Source organism: Delphinus delphis, chromosome 8, assembly GCF_949987515.2.
Source record: "Delphinus delphis chromosome 8, mDelDel1.2, whole genome shotgun sequence".
NCBI lineage: Eukaryota > Metazoa > Chordata > Mammalia > Artiodactyla > Delphinidae > Delphinus > Delphinus delphis.
The window spans coordinates 69037839-69059013 of record NC_082690.1 but is presented as its reverse complement, the minus strand read 5'-3'; the positions used below and the strand labels follow the sequence as shown (position 1 = coordinate 69059013).

Sequence of the window (21175 nt, the reverse complement as noted above, 5' to 3'; positions counted from 1 at the left end):
GACCTGCTATGGAAATACTCTTGTAAGAAGTACTCAATATGAAAAATACTAAAAAGCCATGGGCGATCAAAACTTCAGTGAAGCTTATGGTTGTGTAAAAAAGCAAAGACTAAAGAAAGGACAAAGAAAATATCCATATGATATCACTTATATGTAGAATCTAAAATATGACCCAAATGAAGCTATCTATGAAACAGAAACAGAATCGTGGACATAGAGAACAGACTGGTGGTTGCCAAGGGGGAGGGGGTTGGGGGAGGGGTGGAGTGGGAGGCTGGGGTTAGCAGAGGTAAGCTTTTATACATAGAATGGATAAACAACAAGGTCCTACTGTATAGAACAGAGAACTTTATTCAATACCCTATGATAAACCATAACGGAAGAGAATATAAAAGAAGAATGTATATACATATAACTGAATCACTTTGCCGTACAGCTGTAATTAACACAACATAGTAAATCAACTTCCTGCAATAAGAAAAGAAAATATCCATAACAAGTCAGAAGTAAAGTTCTAGCAAATAATCAATACGAAGTGTATATTTGGGTACAGGGATCATAGAGACCACAGGAATGAAAGCATGCTAATGTTCTTGTTTTTTGTTCAGGGAAGATATAAATATTAAAATGCTTATGAAATCAGTAGAGGTAAATAAACACAAGCATGTGTCTTAAATTAAAGGCAACCACCATAAGAACAAAAAAAATGAGTCAAGTAACTTTAAGCCAGCAGGATAAAACTTAACTCAGTGGAAAGAAAGGAAGTAGTTTCAAAAAATATAAAATAAGATGGCAGAAAAAAGTTTTTAACATGACTGTAATCACAATAAATGTGGGATAGATGGAATGAAACAAAACAAAGCCAGAGGGACCTTACATGGACCAATGATGCTCGTGTGCCATAAATTAAGGAACATATCCTTTGGCACCTGGCGTGGAAGAAGATAAAAGGCTTTCTAAAGTAAACATATGTGAGGTTATTAAAAACAAAACAAAACAAAACTCTGTAAATACAGAAAAGCAGAAATTACACACACTCTTATCAAAACAAAATAAACTTTCAGTGAAAAAGTGATCCAGAAAGAAACTGAACTAGCACATGGAGATGACAAGAGGGCTTCTCTGTCTCCACCTAGACTCTGAGCTGAACAAAAGATCTCCCCTGAGAATTTATAACCACGAGCTTGGAGTTTGATATTATTCCATTGTTGTGTACCTTTGTGTTGCTCTAAAGAGGTCTGATCCTTTGTTACCCGTTTTTCTGAATGCTTTTAGGGTTGTCCCTCTCCCCATTATTCTAAACTTTCATGATGTTGTGTTGAGCACTTTTTCATTCATTGTGCCGAGCATGTGGTTCTGTTCCTGTGTTCTGTACAATGAACAGGTTCAGTCCTTCTACACTACCCTCTGTGCAGGTACTTAGGATTCATCTTCTCTTGCTCTGCTAGGCAGCTGCCGCTTGTCCATCTGTCTTTCATCTTCCCAGATCTGACGATATCTCTTGTATGATGTGGCCTTCTTTCCTCTTTTCTTGTCTTTGTGGATACATATATATTCCTCTAGTGTTATTTTTATGGAATTTGAGGAAAGATCAGTGATTAATGTGTGTATTCAATCTGCATGTTTAACGGGAAGACCAGATTGTTGATTTGTCCTTCTCCGATCTCAATCCATACAATGGTGAGTTGTTGCCATGAGACTTCCCAGAGAGATGGAGAGAAGGGAGGAGAAAAGGGAGAAGAAACTATTTAATCTGTTCTCTTTGCTCCTTCTTTCATTGAAACGGGGTGTCATGACACATGTGCTTGGTAACAAATTCTATTTCCTGGCAACATACTCTGTTTGTGACTCAGCCTGGTGGTGGCACAGCTGGGAAACTCTGATGGGCACCATTACTCAGCTTGGAAAGAGATTTCCCAGTGCTGATGGGAAGAAGTAGAATTATTGTTTGTTGCATGTTTAATTGTTTCTGAAGTTACATCAAGAGAAGGGGGCTGTGGTCCACATGTGGGCTCATCACTGTTCTAGGAACTGGACTAACGAAACCCACAAATGGTCTTATTCTTAAATGGGAAGAAACTCTGCAAGCTAAATATTATAAAGCTAACAATTCTTCCCAAAGTAATTTGAGGATTTAATGCAATCCCACTTAAAATTCTGGCAGGATCCTTTACAGAACTTGATAAAAACGATTTCACAATCATTTATAAAATAGACAGACAATATCGAGGAATATTTTAAGAAGAAAGAGTACCTCCATCTCCAAGCCAGAAACCTGGCTTCTCAGCTTTGATGCTTCTCTCTCTCTCTCTCACTCCTCCACATCTAATCCATGACAGAATCTCCCTCTACAAGGCATCTCAAAACTATCCATTCTCTCCATCACCACATCCACTGCCTTAGTTGGAGCTACCGTCATCATTGCAATATCTTCCTAACCCATCTTCCCTTACACTACCTGCCCCTTCCAATGTGGTCCCACTCAGCAGCCACATAAGGTCCTCTCTCTCTCCTGCCCCAACCTCTTCAGTGTTTTTTCATTGTTCATCTCCCTCCAGTTTCTTCCTTGCTCATTTCATAACTGCTTCTCATCATTCATTCATTCATCAACACTATTTATTGAGAGGCTTTCAATGTGCCAGACAATGAGCTAGGGCCTGGAGAGGTAAATGAGCAAAATCAAGCTTGATTCTTGCCAACACTCTAGTGGCTTTAAAGACAAAACATGAAAAAAGGTTCAAGTGTGTTAGTAATTAAACCAATGCCAATTTAAAATAATAAGATTAATTTTTTATAACCATGAATTGGCCAAACCCAAATGAAAGAAGTTATATTGGATGCTAAAGAGGCTGGGAGAAACAGATGTACTTATTCATTATTTTTAACATTGTGAAATCGATACAAATGTTTTGGAGAAGCATCTGGCAAAATGTCTCAAGAGCCAAAAAAAAAAGTCCATATCCTTTGATCCAGCAGTCTTATTCTTGGGAAATTATTTCAAGGAAAGAATTCAAAGGAAGGTGGAAGAATGGAGGAAGACTTGAAGAAGAAGGAAGTTTTTTTTTTTTTTTTTTTTTTTCCCCAGTATGCGGACCTCTCACTGCCATGGCCTCTCCCGTTGCGGAGCACAGGCTCCAGACGCGCAGGCTCAGCGGCCATGGCTCACGGGCCCAACCGCTCCGCGGCATGTGGGATCCTCCCAGACCGGGACATGAACCCGTGTCCCCTGCATCGGCAGGCGGACTCTCAACCACTGCGCCACCAGGGAAGCCTTTTTTTTTTTTTAGAAGGAAGGTTTTTATTGCAGTGCTTTCTGTGTTAGCAAAAGACCTAACATCACCTAAACGTTCAATAAAAGAACAGTTAGATAAGTGGTTCAGAGAAAGCTGATGTAATAAATGACTATGGAAACAAAATCAAATGCAAAAAGTAGGACATGATGTGTTCAAATGTGATGTAGAAACTCTGTACACAGTTGAATATATGAAGAAATGAAAGCAGTGGCCAAGTATTAGAATGGTAGTCTTTCATGTGACTGAATTTAAGAATTAATAATTTTTAGAAATTAAGTGACCCAATGGAAAAGATGGCTGAATTCATGGTAAAACTAACTGATTCTATAGAGTATTCCAGTGGCCATGTTTATATTCTAGGCAATGTATTGCCAAATGAAAAAAATAATTGGCTCCTGGAAAAAAATGTCCCTTTCGTCATGTGTATTTGTCAAATGGTGTTAAAATCGACGCTATATCAAAAATGGGGGAAGTTATGCAGTTGACATTGTCATGGGAGATTACAGAGTCTCTGTGGGGTAGAAGCATTTGTCAAAAACTCAGACGCTGTGTTCAGAGTAAGAGAGCAAAGAGACTCAGCATCTGTTAGGCAACTCCCAATCTCCTGGTGAAGACTGGGCATATCTCCAGCCCCTGGGACATCCCTATGCGGTAACACTGCCTGGTCACCATGTTCTTGTAAAGAACAAAAGCTCCTGGAGCACAACAGACTCGCAGTACCAAGGACAGACCCTGGGGGGCATGCCCTTCTCCTAACACTGCAGGGTTCCGGAGCTCAGCTCAGGCTCAGCGAATCCAGACCTCTGATTTCTTAAGTTATGCTCTCCACAGCCCAGGTCTTCGTAGAGTGCGGCCAAGCTATTCAGAATTTGGTAGCAGTTGAGACCATGGTGGTATAGCAGGGCCTTATTAAAAGATGCTTTGTGAATGAGAGATTTAATTTTACTGCAGAGGAGAGAAGACTGCCTTGTGACAGCCCCCAGAGGAAGGCAAAAGGGAAACAGAAGATCTGAGCTTTGATTTTGGTTCTGAATTCTCTCTGGCTACGTGACCTGAGCCCTTAATTTTTTTGTGTTTTTTTTGGTGCTTGGGTTTTTTTTTTTTTTTACTTATAAAATTAGGAGGTAAAACTTGCATGATCCAGCCTTCAAATGGATTTCTAGATACTACTCACTTAGTAGTGTTTTAAAAAGATTTCCCTGGGCTTCCCTGGTGGCGCAGTGGTTAAGAGTCCGCCTGCCGAGGCAGGGGACATGGGTTCGTGTCCCAGTCCGGGAAGATCCCACATGCCGCAGAGCAGCTGGGCCCGTGAGCCATGGCCGCTGAGCCTGCGCGTCCGGAACCTGTGCTCCGCAACGGGAGGGGCCGCAACAGTGAGAGGCCCACATACCGCAAAAAAAAAAAAAAAAAGAAGATTTCACTTAGCAAATAAATGAATTAATGATTGAATGAATAAAAAAAAAGATTTCAGTATTTCCAGATGGCCAGCAGTGATTTATGGCATTACAATCGGAGGGAATGCCAGAGGTCATTTATACCATCTTCCTGCCTTCCTTACCTCAGGCCTAGCTCCTCCAAGAGAGAGGGGTATCATGGATACAGAGAATACTTTGTTTTCCAAGAGAGGGAACCCCAGAAACAGCATCTGGAATAGACCAGTTTGTATAATGATTGAGAAGAGCCACCTGCAGATGTGACCCACCACAAGACAGGGCTGAAAGCACAGGGTGCAGAGTCCAATGTGAATTCTCAAGGGCAAGTTCCCAAAGATGACTGAAGGACAGACCCCTTAGGCTGCTACCTTATCCTATTGCAGAGGTTCTCAAGCGTGGTTACAGACCCTTGGGACCACCCCCCCCACACCGCCCCGCCCCGCCCCCAGCCCTTCCAGAGGGACCTACGAGGTGAAAACTATTTTCATAATAATACTAAGACAAAATTTGCCTTTTGTAATGTGTCGACATCAACACTGACGGGGCAAAAGCAATCATGAGTCAAACTGCTGGCACTCAGTGCGGGTCAAGGCAATGGCCTTGCACTGTATTAGTCATTAATGTATTCCTCACTGCCAGGGACTTGCTGCAAACAAAAACCCCAAAAGTCAGTTTCACTTACGAATGGCCTTGATGAAACAATAAACATTATTAATGTTATTAACTCTCTACCTTTGAGTCCACATGTTTTTATTATTCTGCGTGACTAATTGGGAAATACACATAAAGCCCTTCTGCTATATACTGAGTACTGGGACTGTCTTGAAGAAAAGCACTTGTGCAATTCCTTGAGGTGCAAGCTGGACAATTTCATTGTCATAAAACATCATTTTTACTGGAAAGAACAAATGACAGATTATGGTTATTCAGCCTTAAGAATTTGGCATACATTTTCTTAAAAATTGAAATAAGCCTGTCACTTCAAGAAAAACACCTGACGGTATTTGCTGTCAATGATAAAATTTGAGCTTTCAAGCAAAACTTGGGATCTTGGGAAACTTGTATCCACCGCCATGAATTTGATAGCTTTTCAATACTTAAACACTTTACTGATGAAATTGGAAGTGATCTTAATGAATACGATTTTTTTAAACGAGTATGATTTTTGATGTTGCATAATGAAATGTCTCAATATCTGGATGATCTGCATAACTCAGTAAACCAATATTTTCCAAATGACCAATAGATGATGTTATAAAATCATTCATTTGTGAAAGATGCATTCAAAGGGCAAGCGGAAAGCAACGCATTTTAATGTAACAGAGTATAAGTTCGTTGATACCGTTTCACATTCTATATTGTAATTCTCCTTTAAGAAACTACCATTTGCAGAGTTTTGGTGTAGCATCAAAGAAGATTATCTGTAATTATCTGAAAAGGTTATTTAAATATTCTTCCCATTTCCAATTACATATCTGTGTGAGACAGAATTTTCTCATATACTTAAGCCAAAAAAAAAAAAATGCCGCAACATGTTAAATGCAGAGGCAAATATGAGGATCCAGGTGTCTTCCATTAAACCAGGCATTAAAGAGATTTACAAAAATGTAAAACAATGATGCCCTTTTTACTAAATTTCTTTCGTTTGGACAATATAGTTATTTTCATAAAATATGTTAACATGTAATAATTTAATCACTGCTAATTCATTATATGTTACTTTTAAAGTTAAATAATAAGTGATATTTAAAATGTTCTGTTTTAATTTCTGAGATGGTGAAATATTGAGAGATACAATCCATATTAACAAAAGCATATTGGAGTTCTCAATAATTCTTAAGCCCATAAAAAGGGCCCTGCTCTGAGATGCTTGCAGAGAAAGTGGAATTTGGGACGAGTAATTAATAAGAGGAGGACCTGTCATGTTATCAGCTTGCACTACCGTTGAGAAGTGTCATGACTTAATTGGGCTAAATGGCCAGGGTTGGTTATCAAGACAGAATCATCCCTGGAGGGGTAAAATGAAAGTCGTCTATTACCTAAGATTGGCAGAAATCACTTTTGTGAATATTGAATTCTCACGGTCCTGATTAGACCTTGAAGGGCACCTTTTTGTGCCCTTCCAATTGTCTCCAGTGCCCCTAGTGCCCAAGTCCATCCCTTTCCCTCCAGGGAAAGTCTGGTCCTGTCCCTGCTTGATACTGACCATCGTGACTAATGTGGGCTAAAAATCTGCCTCCCGGGTCATGGTGAATGCCACTCTGAGTCCAACAATCAGTACCCAGTACTTGGGAAGGCCCCAGGCACTTGCAGGCGCTAAGAATGAAAGATGAGCATGTCGTGGCTTTTGTCCTGGAGGACTTCTCAGTCTGGTGGAGAAGAAAGGCTCCTGAAGAAATAATTACAGTATGATGTGATAAATGCTCTTCTGAACATAGTGACCAACTTTTTTCCAACCAAAAATTAGGACACACTCTGACATCTGACAATGAAACAATTTTGAGGTACTTGAAACACAGGTCTGCTACACATATTAAGAAACTCCCAACAACTCCGCAGAAATTCTGTATAGCTTTGTACTTGATTTGGCCTAAAGACCCAGAAACAATGGTCTGTACCCTTAAAAAAATTCTGGGAAATAACAGTGTCAGAACAGAAAAGAGCAAGAAACGCCTTAGGATTACAAAAGATGAGTAATAGGCCCCTAACATTTTCTTTCCTCTGGGTTAGTGGATGGGAGGCACTAGAGGAAATTTTTTCCATCATGCTTGTTCCAAGTGGTTTTTTCCTCTCCAGGCAGAGAGTCCAAGTTTGTTCACACAGGTCTCCCACATCAGCTGAAGTAGATCAAGCTGAATACCAGAGTCAGAAGAATGAACTAATATGAGGCTTCTAAGATCTCCAGCCTTGATTACATGTGGCTAAAATTAAACAATAAGGTTCTTGATCTGCCAAGAAATGGAGTCTCCTCTGGGTGGGCTGTTTGGGGACCATGGAGGTTATGGTCTAGACTGGGTCTTCTTAAGTCCCAACCACGTACCCTTTGCCCCCCTCCCTTTGGGGCTGACCCAAAACCCTCTTTTTAGTTTCTTTCTCCAGCCTCCCCGTTCTCTCCCAGCTGCGGCAACTCCAAAGTGAAGTGAACAAGACTAAAACACACAATGAACCAAAACACGCTCAGTGCCACACATGGACATCCTGCCACCCACAGTTAGAAAGAATGGGCTACACTGGGTCTCAAAGGCAATCCAAATGAAAGGCAGGACAAGGAGCCTGACAAACCCCTTCTGCCCCTTGGATCCACTACCATTAGCCATTCATTCTGAGGGTTCTGCATCCGCAGATTCAACCAACAACGGGTCATAAATATTTGAAAAAAAAATTCCATAAAGTCTCAAAAAACAAAACTTGAATTTTCCACACAATAACTACTGACCTAACATTTACACTGTATTTACAACTATTTACATGGTACTAGGTATTATAAATAATCTAGAGATGACAAAGTATACGGGAGGATCTACCTATGTTTTATGCAAACACTACGTCATTTCACATACACGGGATTGAGCATCCACGGATTTTGGTATCTGCAGGAGTCCTGGAACCAATCCCCCTCGAACGCCAAGGGACGATTGTACTTACGTTGGACTAGGGGCAAATCGTGATGTCTCTGTGATCTCCAGTGAGCTCATTCACAAAAGCCCACAAAAGGTTATTTTGAGGATGAAATGACAACCTATGTAAAACTGCTTACCACTCAGTAAGCTCACTATTCACAGTTATAATTTTCATATCATTTGTGTGATTATTTAATTAGTGTCTGTCTCCCCATTAATCTCTGAGTTGCATGAGAACATGGGTTGTGTCTTTTTTATTCACTCTCATATCCCTAGTGTTTAGCACAGTGTCTGCCACATGTTAGGCATCTGATGAGACAACTGTTTGATAAAAGGGGGTTGGTAGGGTTGGTTAAGGATTTACTGATTGATTAAGGATTTAGGGTTGGTTAAGGATTTACTGACTGATTAAGGATTTACTCTAAAACAGCAAGTTTGGGGCTGCCTGACAACTCTCCTGGATTCGTACTGGCTACCTGGAGCATGGTGTAATAAGGATTCTAAGGCGGTACCTGATATATTACCAATACACGCTATGGTTGAGGACGTTGAGTATTTGTTGACCTTGGCCTGCGCAGTCAAGAGCAGGTGGTCCCTTTTGCCAGTTCTTTCCAGAACAAATAGGCTGGTTGTATGGACAGAGCCACTTCAGGAGCACTGAGGTTACCAAATACCTGACCTGAAGAGAAGCAGCATGACCTCAGGAATATTTTTTAAAATCACAGATAAGAAAACACTTAGACCAATACTCTGCAAAGAAGCTGAAAGCATCCGACTATTATATCTGCCTGTCTCGATGAATTCGCTTTCTTGGAATGTGTTTCATGAAGGCATTGATTGGTAAGAAGGAGAAGCTAGTATATCCCACAACCAGAACTTTGCAATACCCTCTCCCCCAACCCATAAGGAAGCTGTTCTACTCACGAGGGTAATCCTTTGGGTGTGTCTTCTCAGACCAGTTCCCATAAAATGTGAGCCTGTACTTGGCAGTTCCACAGGCGCAGCAGTCTAGGATTGGCTTGTCAGTCACCCCATCAAACGTGGAGTCTGAAAGAGTCAGGAAAGTCACCAAGTTAGGAAGCAGCGGTGAGTCATTTATAGGACAGCACCATCTCGGTCTCGTTCTGTCTTGAAGGCTTGGGAAAAGAAGATGAGGTACAGTTTTCACCGATTAATAACTCAGAACCAGGTCCAGCTATAAAGGATTTTATATACCTCTAAGGGTGATAACTATATATTTTGCAAATTAAAAAAACATCAGAACTTTTGTTCTAATAATGTGAGGAGACCTATGGGACCAATAAGGTAGAATATTTGGGATGGGGGTCCATCTTGATATATTTTCTGGGTCCAAATCTCCTTCCCCACCCCTCCCACAACAGGATTTCTCCACCAAATTTTAAGAGGAATATGCCTGTGTGTGTTTTCTCTAAGGAATATTCTCTGGGGCCAAATTGCCAGGACCAGAAAAAGCTTTGAAGGAGAGAAATGAGAACAAGCAGAGGGATGTGAAGAACTGCTGAAAATTATTTCTAAAAAGATATGCATGTATAGTCACGTCACTTCTTATCAAGCTTTCAGAGAGTTTACTGGGAGCGTTGGGGGTTTGGGAATATGTCCATAAATTCAGGTTTACTTCTGAGCATAGAAGCAGCCGGGAAAAACTCAAGATTCCCAATCCGCCCCCACTTTTAACTGCGAATAGCTGATAAGTGGAGAAAGATTACATGAATAAATTCAGTATTTCCGACTGTCAAGCCCACACCCCTAACTGTGCATTGTTGCTTTTGGTCTGTTCTGCTTCCTGCAAGATGAAACAATGTCTACAGATGCAACTTGCTGCAATTGCTTTTTCTTTGCTTCCTCTGGAAGTATTAACATAAATGTTCTCTCTCTTTTTGCAAGTTGGACATTTATTCTTAACTATTATATAAAGAGCAGCAACAAAGAGTATAAAAATCTTTTTGAGTGTTAGGAAGAGCATTTTACAAGTCTTCCTTATGGAATTCACTGGGTTCATTTGGTTTGAATATGCAAAACCAGTGATGGGTGGAAGAAGCGAATTCTGGGTTTGAGGATGGAGACAAAAGTATGGGATATTGTAATAAGAACTATATTGTATAGAGTCTTCATACGTGCTGATCCCTTTCCATATATTGTCCCATTTGATCCTGACAAACCTAGGAGGTCAGGACTTTGGTTAACCCCATTTTATAGATCATGAAACTGAGGCACATTAGGTGACCAGTCCAAGGCCACAGGGTTAGTAAGTGGTGTAGGCAGAACTGGAGCTCAGGTCTTTTTGAGTCCACAGCCCATGCTCTTAACCTCTACACTATATCACTGCGGGAGAGACCTCCTGCTGGATAGGTCTGCATAAACACCAATGAGAGAAATTGGTGTGTGTTTCTCTTTTTGCTTTTTCAAATGAAGAATGGTACATTTGAAAAATTACCTCCCTACATGGCTCCAGAATCTCTAAAGAAGAGATCTGACGGCACCCCAAACAGAGATCATTGTTTGCCTACTTTTTGTACACTAGGAAGAGGCTAGAGCGTTGTTTGTGTTAGGAGAAATCTTCCCACTGCCTCATGTACACGAAGTCCAGATCTGATGCCTGTGTGAGCCACTTTGATACTTAAGGGACAAGCCCTGTTGACTATATTTCAGGAAAGGTAGCGTATATGAGTAACTCCTGAAGGTTCTTCCTTTTCACATTTCCATTATGATCACCTACATTGTTAAAAAAAAACTAAATTAGTTTTGAGAAAGGAATTCAGAGCTAAGAGATACATGCTGGGGTTTCAATTGTAACTACTCAGTGCTGTAAAGGAGGCAGCAATAATCTCTCAAAAAACCAAAATAAGGCAAACTGGTAGCTTTACCTTATCAAAAGGGCTCTCAGATATAAGTAGTGAACTTAAAGATGCGCCCAGGGGTTCAAGGGAATGCACTTATAATAAACCTTTTGGAATTCCAAAGGAAAATAAGCTTCCATTTAAAAAATAAATTTCTAAGTTTGAAAATAAAAACAGACATAACTGTTTCCTACTGAGAAAAAGCCCACTGAAAATGAATCAGGTTTTCAAAGGGAAGTGATAACAAGTGTTAACTTACCCCTCTTCTCCTAACAGTGCAGGGCTTGCCCAATACAGGTAATTGCAGGCCCTGCAGCATCTCCCAAGCTGTCCCCTCCCCCTCATTTCTACTCTTAATCCATCAGTTTTCTTTTCTACTGTCATCCTTTATTCTTTGCTCCTCTTCCCTTGTCTTCTTTTTCTCATGATCCCTTCTCTGCCCACATTTTCCTCTCATCTCTGATTTTCCCTTCATCTTTTCCTCTCTTTGTCTCTCTCCCTTAATTGTCTATGACATGGTATTAAAGTGAGTATATGTGTGCATTTGTTTATTATAGGTCACCTTTTGGAATATTTTATGTTCCTCTGTTTTTAAATGTAAGTAGCTTAATGTTTTATGTTGCTTTTAAAAAATAACGATTGCCATTGCTTTTAATCTGTGCAATTCTTAATTTTCCCCTATGGATAAATAGCTTCAACGGGGGAAAAAAAAATAGACACTAGTTTCTCTCTTCCTTTCCTTGATAGATTTGATTTGACTTAACAAAGAGTATGAATACCTTAATGAAAGAGCTGGAGATAATCAAGTGGGCATACACATTTAAGAAAAATCCCTTTGCTCTATGCTTATATCTTAAAGACTTTCTGTACAGGATCTGCTTTGCTAACTGATGGATTTCCTCATGGGTCTGCTGTCTCCAGGGATCATATACAACAGCACCTAATGATCCTATCGCCCAGGTCCTGCCGGGTCTTTTTTTGTCCACAAAGTTGCTGTTGGAAAGAGGTCTTCTTATACAGATTCGTGCTTAGTCATTTTGATAGGATCTCTGCTTCAGAAGTGGTAACCAATAGAGATTTGCAAGGTCATTTTATTGACACTGTATCCGCAGAATGTTAGCATATTCATAGCTTAGACAAGGCTTTCACAACATTAGGACTGAGGCTTTGGAAAGTGCAATTTAGCTGATGGTTGCTGTCAGTACATGGGGCTGACAGTGAAGCGTCTTCTAGGTACCCTCGAATCTGGGAAATAAGGCTGTCCTCTGACAGTCAAACTAACAAAACCTCACCACAGTGGCCATGATTAGCCAACCAAGAGGTGAGCTAGAATAGCCACAACTCTAACCCACAGGAACTGGATGTCATCTCATGGAGGCTGGGCAGGGATGGGATTTGTCCATTAGGAACCAAGAGCCTCAAGAGTTGAGAAGTTCTGGATCTGGGGAAAGGCTAAGTGAATCTGTGGACTATGAAATACAGGAAAGCCTCAACAGCCATGCATGGTGATGCCCACCTGGAAACTGCCCAGGGCGCTGGCCCACAGGTTGCAGCTCTCTGGCGCCTTTGGCAGGCATGACACTAATGCAGGGCAGCCAACTCTCTCCCCTTTAGCTCCTTCCATGCTCTCCAAGAAGTCCTCCACATAGGACCTAGTTTCTGCTCCAGCTCATCTATAGGGAGACCTATGCTTTGATCTACTCAAAGTAACAATCCAAGCTACTGAATTGGGAGGTAGACACTCTGATAGAAAGGCAGTGGTTAGGGCAATGGCTCCTAGGTCCAAACTCTGACCTCCCCCACTAGGTGTATCATGCTGAGTGAGCTCTTTAAACTTTTCATGTCTCAGGCTTCTCATTTATAAAATAGGTATGATATAATAGTCTTTACCATATAGGATTGTTATGCAGATTACATGATTAAGGCATGTGAAGTGCTTAGAATGGTGCCTGGCATGTAGCGGGCACTAAAAGAAAATAGCTCTTATTATTATTTTCCCAGAAGACCTTTATCAACTTTTCTTTTTCTTAGTAGCTTACAATTTGCTGGAAACAGAATGATTTCTTCTGAAAACGCAAATTGATCTAAATGTAAAAAAAAAAGTCTGCACAAATTAATAGAAATGAAAGAGTGAAGATGTATAATTTCAGAACATTTTCCATATTTATTTAGTTCTCTAATGACTTCTAAACACATTTGGATGTTTCAAACTTTAATTTTTCATGGTAGATTAATAAATAAGCTTTGGGCTGTAGATAACAATAGCTAACACATACACATATATAATATATATATGTATGTGTATATATGTATGTATGTGTGTATATAAGTGTGTATATATGTATGTGTACATATCAATATACATATCAATATATATATTTACTATGTACCAAGGAGGCACGGTACTATTTTACATACATTAAGTTGCATGATGAGGGCTTCCCTGGTGGCGCAGTGGTTGAGAGTCCGCCTGCCGACGCAGGGGACATGGGTTCGTGCCCCGGTCCGGGAAGATCCCACATGCCGCGGAGCGGCTGGGCCCGTGAGCCGTGGCCGCTGAGCCTGCGCGTCCAGAGCCTGTGCTCCGCAACCGGAGAGGCCACAACAGTGAGAGGCCCGCGTACCGCAAAAAAAAAAAAAAAAAAAAAAAAGTTGCATGACAAGGAAGGGCAGAGGCAGGATTTGAAAGTCAGCTGAATCTGAATCCAGGACTCTGCTCCAACCTCCTCCATCTACTTGGTCCCTATAAGCTTTGTTAGAACACGTTCAAGGAGAGGGAGTTGATGAGCCTGCACATCCAAGGACGAGATCCTTGAATGAGGTGAGATCACAACGTCAATGACCCCTGGACATCCCCATTTCCCTAGAGAAAATCCCCCCCTTCCTGCCTGGGTGCCCCAAAAGTTCCTGCTGGTGATTACTCCAGACAACTGTTAACAGACTTTTTAAAGGTACACAATGGTGCGTTCCTTAATTAAGTCCTGTGAATTATTCCAAGGAACCTCTTCAGAATAATCACTGTTTCACAAAAATAAGGAGACGACGACACCAATATAAGGTACATATCTCCTACCCAGGGAATCAAGCGGAGTAATTAGAGTTTAAGGCAGATCCAATTACCCACAGCACACAGCCAGATTAAAAACTGGAGCTACGTGAGGACACAAAACCCAGAGGAGCTCAGAAAGCCCAACTGCCTTAATTCCTGCAGCTGAATGCTTGGACTCAATGAGCCACCTTCCATGTCTCTAGCCCTCTCTCACCCACACGTCCACAAATCCTTACCTTGTTCACAAAGTTTCTTGGTCAGAGAGCCCTCATCTTGAAAATAAATGATGCGTTTCTGTACGATGCTAGCCCTGTGGGGAGAGAGGACACAAGCACATGGTGAGGAGGGCAAGTCTGGAGGATGTCAGATCCCAGCTTGTCCACCTACAGCTGTGTGGCTTTGGGGGAGTGCCCCCAACACTCTGTGACTCAGTTTCCTCATTGGAAAACTGGCATTAAGAATAATATCTACCTCCCAGGATTGCTATGAGAACTAAATAAGAAAATGTACGTCAAGAGTTCAGCATACAGCTAGAAACCACTCAATAAATATTAGTCATGGCGGTGGTGTTGGTGGCGCTCATATTATTATTAAGGTAGGGAGGTGAACTAACAGCATTTTCAATAACTTTTCTCAGTGGTTCATTTACTCTAGTTTCGTATCAAATTATTGAGGCCATTTATAGATCAAATAAATTCAAATCAGGAAAGCATGTCAATTTCTCTTCCTGAAGGGGAAAATAAAACCCTAAAAATATATTTTGATTTGTTCTGAAAATGTCATTCTCTATCTTTCCTGAAAGACTAGACGAAACTATCTCCTACGCTCTGAACAAAGACAACTTCAGCTGTTATGTCTCCCTCTTAAACATGTCAAACATAGGATCTTAGAATTTGGAAAGAATATTTTGAGGTTGAAAAATGACTTGCTTTTGGCCAGCATATATTTTCTCTTTAATCTAGGATTGCACAGACATACGACTCTGCAGTTTATTTTCAGCTGGCCTTGAAGAGGCCTGAAACCCAGTGTTCCAGCAATTTGAAAGTCCACACCACAACACTGAGATGGTGCCGGCGGATCCTGAGCCATTTCTATTGATTTTCTTCAGCAATGTTATCCAATCAAAAGGTAATTTTCACTTTGATTTTCCCTGTTTAACAGATAAAGGGAGCCCTCGACGTTATCACAGCTGACCACACTGAACCAGGGATAGTCACACAAGCTGCCCTGTGTCACATGATCGCAGACCCAGGAATGGGCCCAAGTGTGCATAGATCTGCATGCAGAGCACAGAGGTGGCTCTCTCGATGGTCTGGGCCTAGGCCAAAACGACTTTCCAAAGAAATGTCTACTGTACACTCAGTCTTTCACAAAAAAGTAAAATTGAGGCCAGCCTATTAATGTCTTTTACAGTCTTTCCCCACCCAAGAGAGAAGAGATGTTGAAATAACTGAATGAAATGTACTTCCTATTGACACAAGCTACTATGATTATTTATCCGTTCTGTTGACCATCAAGCAGAATGTTTCTTTGGGCCAAGAGAACACTCTGGAGAACACTCGCCTCAAAGCCAAATAACAAAGCCTTCTGTTAGTTGGAGTATCCCATCACCCACCACAGTGCTTCCAGAATGTTCCCCAGTGAAATTGCCTCAGGGACCCCTGTGGAGGGCAAGGAGTAGGCCTAGTGGGAAGTATCCCAGGCCCCACGTTCTTGCTTCAAACAAAGGTTCCAACCTCATTTCAACCCAAAGCAGCCCCCTCTCCCATTTGTCTTCCTGTTGTATTTGCTGGTGTATTTTCAACAAATAATTGCTGGAGGTGTGCTTAGCGACCAGGCATTGGCCAGGGACACTGTCATGAACAAGACAAACGGGGCCACTTCCCATTCTCAAAGTTGACAGAATAGTGGGGAGAAAGCATCAAACAACTAAACCCTCAGTTAATGAATGGAGACATCCACAGGGTGTGGGAGAGTGTATCACAAGGGTTCCTGACAAAGCCAGGAAAGGTTCCTCCCAGAAAAGGTGGCTGAGCTTAGATTTGAATGACTAGAAGCTAATTAGGCAAGTGGGATGGAGAAGCAAAGGAGAGGGCATGCTTTGTAAGATCCTTGAGGTGGGGAGGGCTGCAGCTCACTGGAGAACCCACGAGTGCTAAGCCAGGGAGGTGTGAGATGAGCTGGGGAGGTGGGCAGGGCCACATCGCCCAGAGCCTGCAGGGAGATGGCATTTTACTCCCAGCTTGATGAGAAGTCCTTGGGGAATGTGCCATGAGGAGTGAGACGATCAGTTCTGCCCTTTTAAAAGAGCCTTTGGGGGCTTCCCTGGTGGCGCAGTGGTTGGGAGTCCACCTGCCGATGCAGGGGACGCAGGTTCGTGCCCCGGTCCGGGAAGATCCCACATGCCGTGGAGCGGCTGGGCCCGTGAGCCATGGCCGCTGAGCCTGCACGTCCGGAGCCTGTGCTCCGCAACAGGAGAGGCCACAACAGTGAGAGGCCCGCGTACCGCAAAAAAAAAAAAAAGAAAGAGCCTTTGGACCACAGAATACAAACGGATTGCTATGTGGCTGCAGCACACGGAGCTCCCACGCAAATTAAATTTTGTTTCAATAAAAGTCTCTTGATAAAATGGTTTGAAAACACCTGATCTGGGACTTCTCTGGCGGTCCAGCGGTTGGGACTCCGTGCTTCCACTGCAGGGGGCATGGGTTCAATCCCTGGTCGGGGAACTAGGATCCTGCATGCCAGGTGACCAAAAAACAAACAAACAAAACACCTGAACTACAGGATAAAGTACAAACTTACCATGGTATTCAAGGCTCTTCATAAAAACCTCCCCCAAACACTACCCTGGCTTTGTTGGCATTTTGTGCCATGCTCCCTGGGTTCTAGGCTATGCAAAGTTTATCCCCCTTGTCTGAACACCTCTTTCACTCCACCACTCCCTTACCTGTGCTGTTTCCTCTCCCAGAATCTCCCATCACCTGTCTTTGCTAGCACTGGTAACAAATACTCTGAATTTTCTTCCTCCTGCTGTGAGTGGGAGAATAATGGCAAACCCTATGATATAAAGGCATGACGATGCTTAGAAAAATTAAATCACCCCCAGATTTTCCAAAACTATCATTATAAATATTTGAGGGGCCATATTTCCTTTAAGATATTTCTATTTCTTTCATGCCTTGTTTTATAAAGTCAAGTTGGCCCTCTTTTTGATAACAGTTTTAATTTCTGAGCCCTTATTACATGCTAGTCACTGTGCTAGGGAGGCCCTTCATGTACATTATCTTACATACCTTCTGCTTTACATGTACTACACATCCTCAAGCTCTTTATCAAAACACTTGGGCTAGATGTGTTTTTGAATTCAGAGTTTTTCAAATATTAGGAAGTTAAGATGGGCCATTAACATCCATTAACCATTAACAATAGGCCATTAACATCCCCATGATCAAACATATCTATATTCTGCCACAAAATGTAACAATATTCATACTACGAGAGTAAACAGAACTTATAAATAGCTTCACGTCAGTTTAGGTCAAGTTCAGCAAACTTATCAAAATGCTCTTGTTTTCAGAGGGATTAAGATGAGGGTTTGTGGCTATTTTCACCCTAATCTTACAGGTGACGATGACTGAGATGCAGGGAGGTTAAGTAACATGCTCAAGGTTTGACGCCTCCCACCTACTGCCAAAGTCCACGGTCTGTCTGAGGCTCAGAGTGCTTGTAAGGACTAAACACGATTACCTATAAAGAGTATAACTGCACTGTGAGGAACGTATTGTTATAAAATGTAACCTCGAATTGATTTGGGGGGGATCTATTTTAGCATCTCACGGAGCACACAGTGGAGAGCTGAGACTTCCGTGGGTCTCCCCGGAGCCTGGGTCATGATCACCTGAAGCTCTCCATGAAAAGACGAGCATATATCCCCATGTCCAAGCTTGGCCAACCCTCTAGACCGTGCCCTTTGGATTTCAAACTCTGCGCAGATCCAGTGTGGCATACAAGGCTTGTTCTGATCTGGCCCTGGTGATCAGGCTTTATCTCTATCCAGTCCCTCCTGAGCACCCTACCCAAACCATATCCTATATCTTCATGATCTCACACCCTTGCGCTCCTGTCCATGGGATTCCTTCTGTCCTTCCTTGTGATTCCTCAATATACACCACACACACACACACACACACACACTCTCTCTCTCTCTCTCTCTCTCTCTCTCTCAGTCCTAACTCATACTCAACTAAGACGTTACTTCCTTCAGATTGATGTCTTGCCTAGATGTTCTTCCTTATGAGAGCCATAGCCACTTGGGCTTTTCCTACCCAGCACTTATTAACCTGTATTATAATTGCCTGTTTACTTTTCTATCTCCTGTGCTAGATTATAAGCTTCCTGAGAGCAGGAACTGTACCTTACTTATTTCTATAGATGTTAGTATCATTGCAATCCTGGGATTCAAGTAGAAGGAACAGAGTTTGGAAAGGAAAGAGTTTGAGATTGAGCTATCTGTAGGGCATGATGGTGGTCGTAGGGGGTAGTTAGACACAGGGACCTGTAACTCAGGAGAGACTTGAGGGGTGGGGAGGATGGATATGGCAGTCACTGGGGCAGAAGTCAGGATCAAAGCTTTTAGAGTGGCCGATGTCACCCAGGGAAAGTGTGTGGCATGAGAAGAGAGTCTAGCTGAGCCCAGAACTCTGAATGCCAACATTCACCCACAGATATGCCAGCAGAGACCAAGACTTTGGAACACTTGGTTGCAGAAGATGTTTCTTTTTACTCCTCATTTGGTCAACTCCTGAGAGAATTTTATATTCTGAAAAAATACATTTCATTTCGAGTCTGTTCCCCTCAGAAGTATAAAACTCAGCAGAGATTTATAAATCATATTATAGTTCAGAAAAATAATAGCTTTACAAGATGAGAATGCTGTTAGTAAGAATTCCCTCAGCATTTCAAAATGACAAATTTCTCCCATTCTGTGTTGCAATTTGGCAGTCCTGTTGCATAGCATTTATATACTGATATACTGAATGCTCTCTTATCATGAAAGAACGTGTTAAGGAAATCTAAATTAAATTTCTCAGTATGTTAGCTTCTCAAACTTCAGAATTTTGAGGTTCTAAATAACTTACTAATCATTTCAAAAGTTTCCTTTTAAACCTAAAGTGGAACATTTCCAGAAACACCATCCTGAATCTCTTAGATGCTCTGCTCTTTTCTGTCTGATGAGTTTCTTCATTTGCTGTTCTTTTTCCTTGGGGAGTTTGCCTGTTGGAAGAAAGTTAGAGCTGGCTAAGTTGTAGGTTTGCTGTCTAGCGCTGAAAAGGCCTGGGATCCCTGTTCTCACTGAAAAGGGACAAGGAGACCTCAGAAACTGAAGGACTTGGGAGAGATCAGGCCACGAAATGAATTAAGAATACACATGGGTCCTCAGGGGCTGGGTCACTGCCACGTAGGGATAATTCATGTAAGGTCCTTACGACATGCATCTTGCACAGAGTAAATACTCAGTAGTGGTAGTCATTATTGTTGCTGGTGTTAAATCACCAGCCCCTAACAAAGTGCCTGACACATAAAAGTACTTAATAAATAAAAGCTATTATTATGATTGATGTCAGGTCTGTCTCCTTTGCTTACGGAGGGAGGAGTGAGGGCGTTATCTTGATCAACTGCTTCAGGCAGAGATAATGAATGACTAAAATGAAGTTCAGGTTTGCGGTCTCCAGACTACTTCTGCCAACCTTCTTCCCAATTCCAGTAAAATCCCTATTACTGAACATTTCTTGGAATACTTTACAAAATTTGTCTCTGATCTCAGGGATGTTTTCCAAAGGAGTGATCCAGTTTATAACAAATAACATCTATTTCCTTTTCCCAATGAAAGAACAATTCTGTGGGAGGATGCAGGAATAAAATATTAAAGTCATAGCAATGGTAACATCATCAGGAACTGAGGCTATCTGCCTTATTTTACTTTGCAAGGATGCCAAGTGCTAATCTGATCACGGTCTCATGTTACTCAGCAAATATTTACAGAAGCTGGGTGCATTCCATGATCCAGACTCTTAACCAATCTTTTATATGGTTTTATGTGGATCTCAGGAAATGGAGCTGTGTCCAGGAGTTAACAGGCTTCCTGGCAGCTCATGGTAATGTGCCCATGGGAGAAGAAAAGTGAAAGCTTATCTGCAGGGCTTTATCTCCGGGACTCACAAGAATTCCACGGCTGTCCAACAGTAAGGTCACAAAACTATAGGTTCAGAGACTGGTACAGTTGTCTACCATTACTGCAAAGAAGCAAATCTAGTAAATTCTAAAAAATCTAGCTGCCAGGAGATTATTTCTGCTCAATTATCACTCATTCATGAAACACTCACTGAGCACTTACTTTGTGTCAGGCACTTTGCTAGGAGCTGAAGATTCAAAGACAAGTAAGAGATGGTGCCTTCCAGGAAGGACCTTCTAGTCCAACAGGGAAAAAGAGAGACGGAAAAAGGAAACAGGAAATCAATGTTGAGTGCAATAAAGGAGAAGCCACAGGATGCAGAAGGGCAGACACTAACTTCACCTTGGCAAAGCTCCAAGAGGAGGCAATGACCCCGAAGGTCTGAATTGGCAGAGGGGCAGTGGAAATAGAGGATCCAAGAGAAACGTCGTAGAAAAATTTATAAGCACTTAGTAACTTACTGGATCCAGACCAGAAAGACAAGGTTGAGTACAAGATCTTTTATTTATTTTCTGTTTATTTAACAGTTAAACACACTTCTAAGTGCTTCATAGATATTAATTCATTGAATCCTCCCAACAACCCCATGAGGTAGACGCTAATATTATCCCTGTTTTACAGATGAGAAAACTGACAAAGAGGGAGGTAAGTTAACTGATTCCGCATCTGAAACTCCCCGTCTGACGC

The 21175-nt window shown here is 41.8% G+C and overlaps 1 protein-coding gene across 1 annotated transcript in view; it reads right to left on the bottom strand.

Moving 5' to 3' along the window:
• Window positions 1-21175, bottom strand: part of SPON1 (spondin 1) — a 276658-nt gene that overhangs the window by 145990 nt on the left and 109493 nt on the right. The window contains exons 4-5 of the mRNA XM_060018539.1: window positions 14490-14563; window positions 9271-9393 (exon numbers count right to left, since the gene is read on the bottom strand). Coding sequence (XP_059874522.1) covers window positions 9271-9393; window positions 14490-14563 — 197 coding nt within the window. The remainder of the gene's footprint in view (window positions 1-9270; window positions 9394-14489; window positions 14564-21175) is intronic.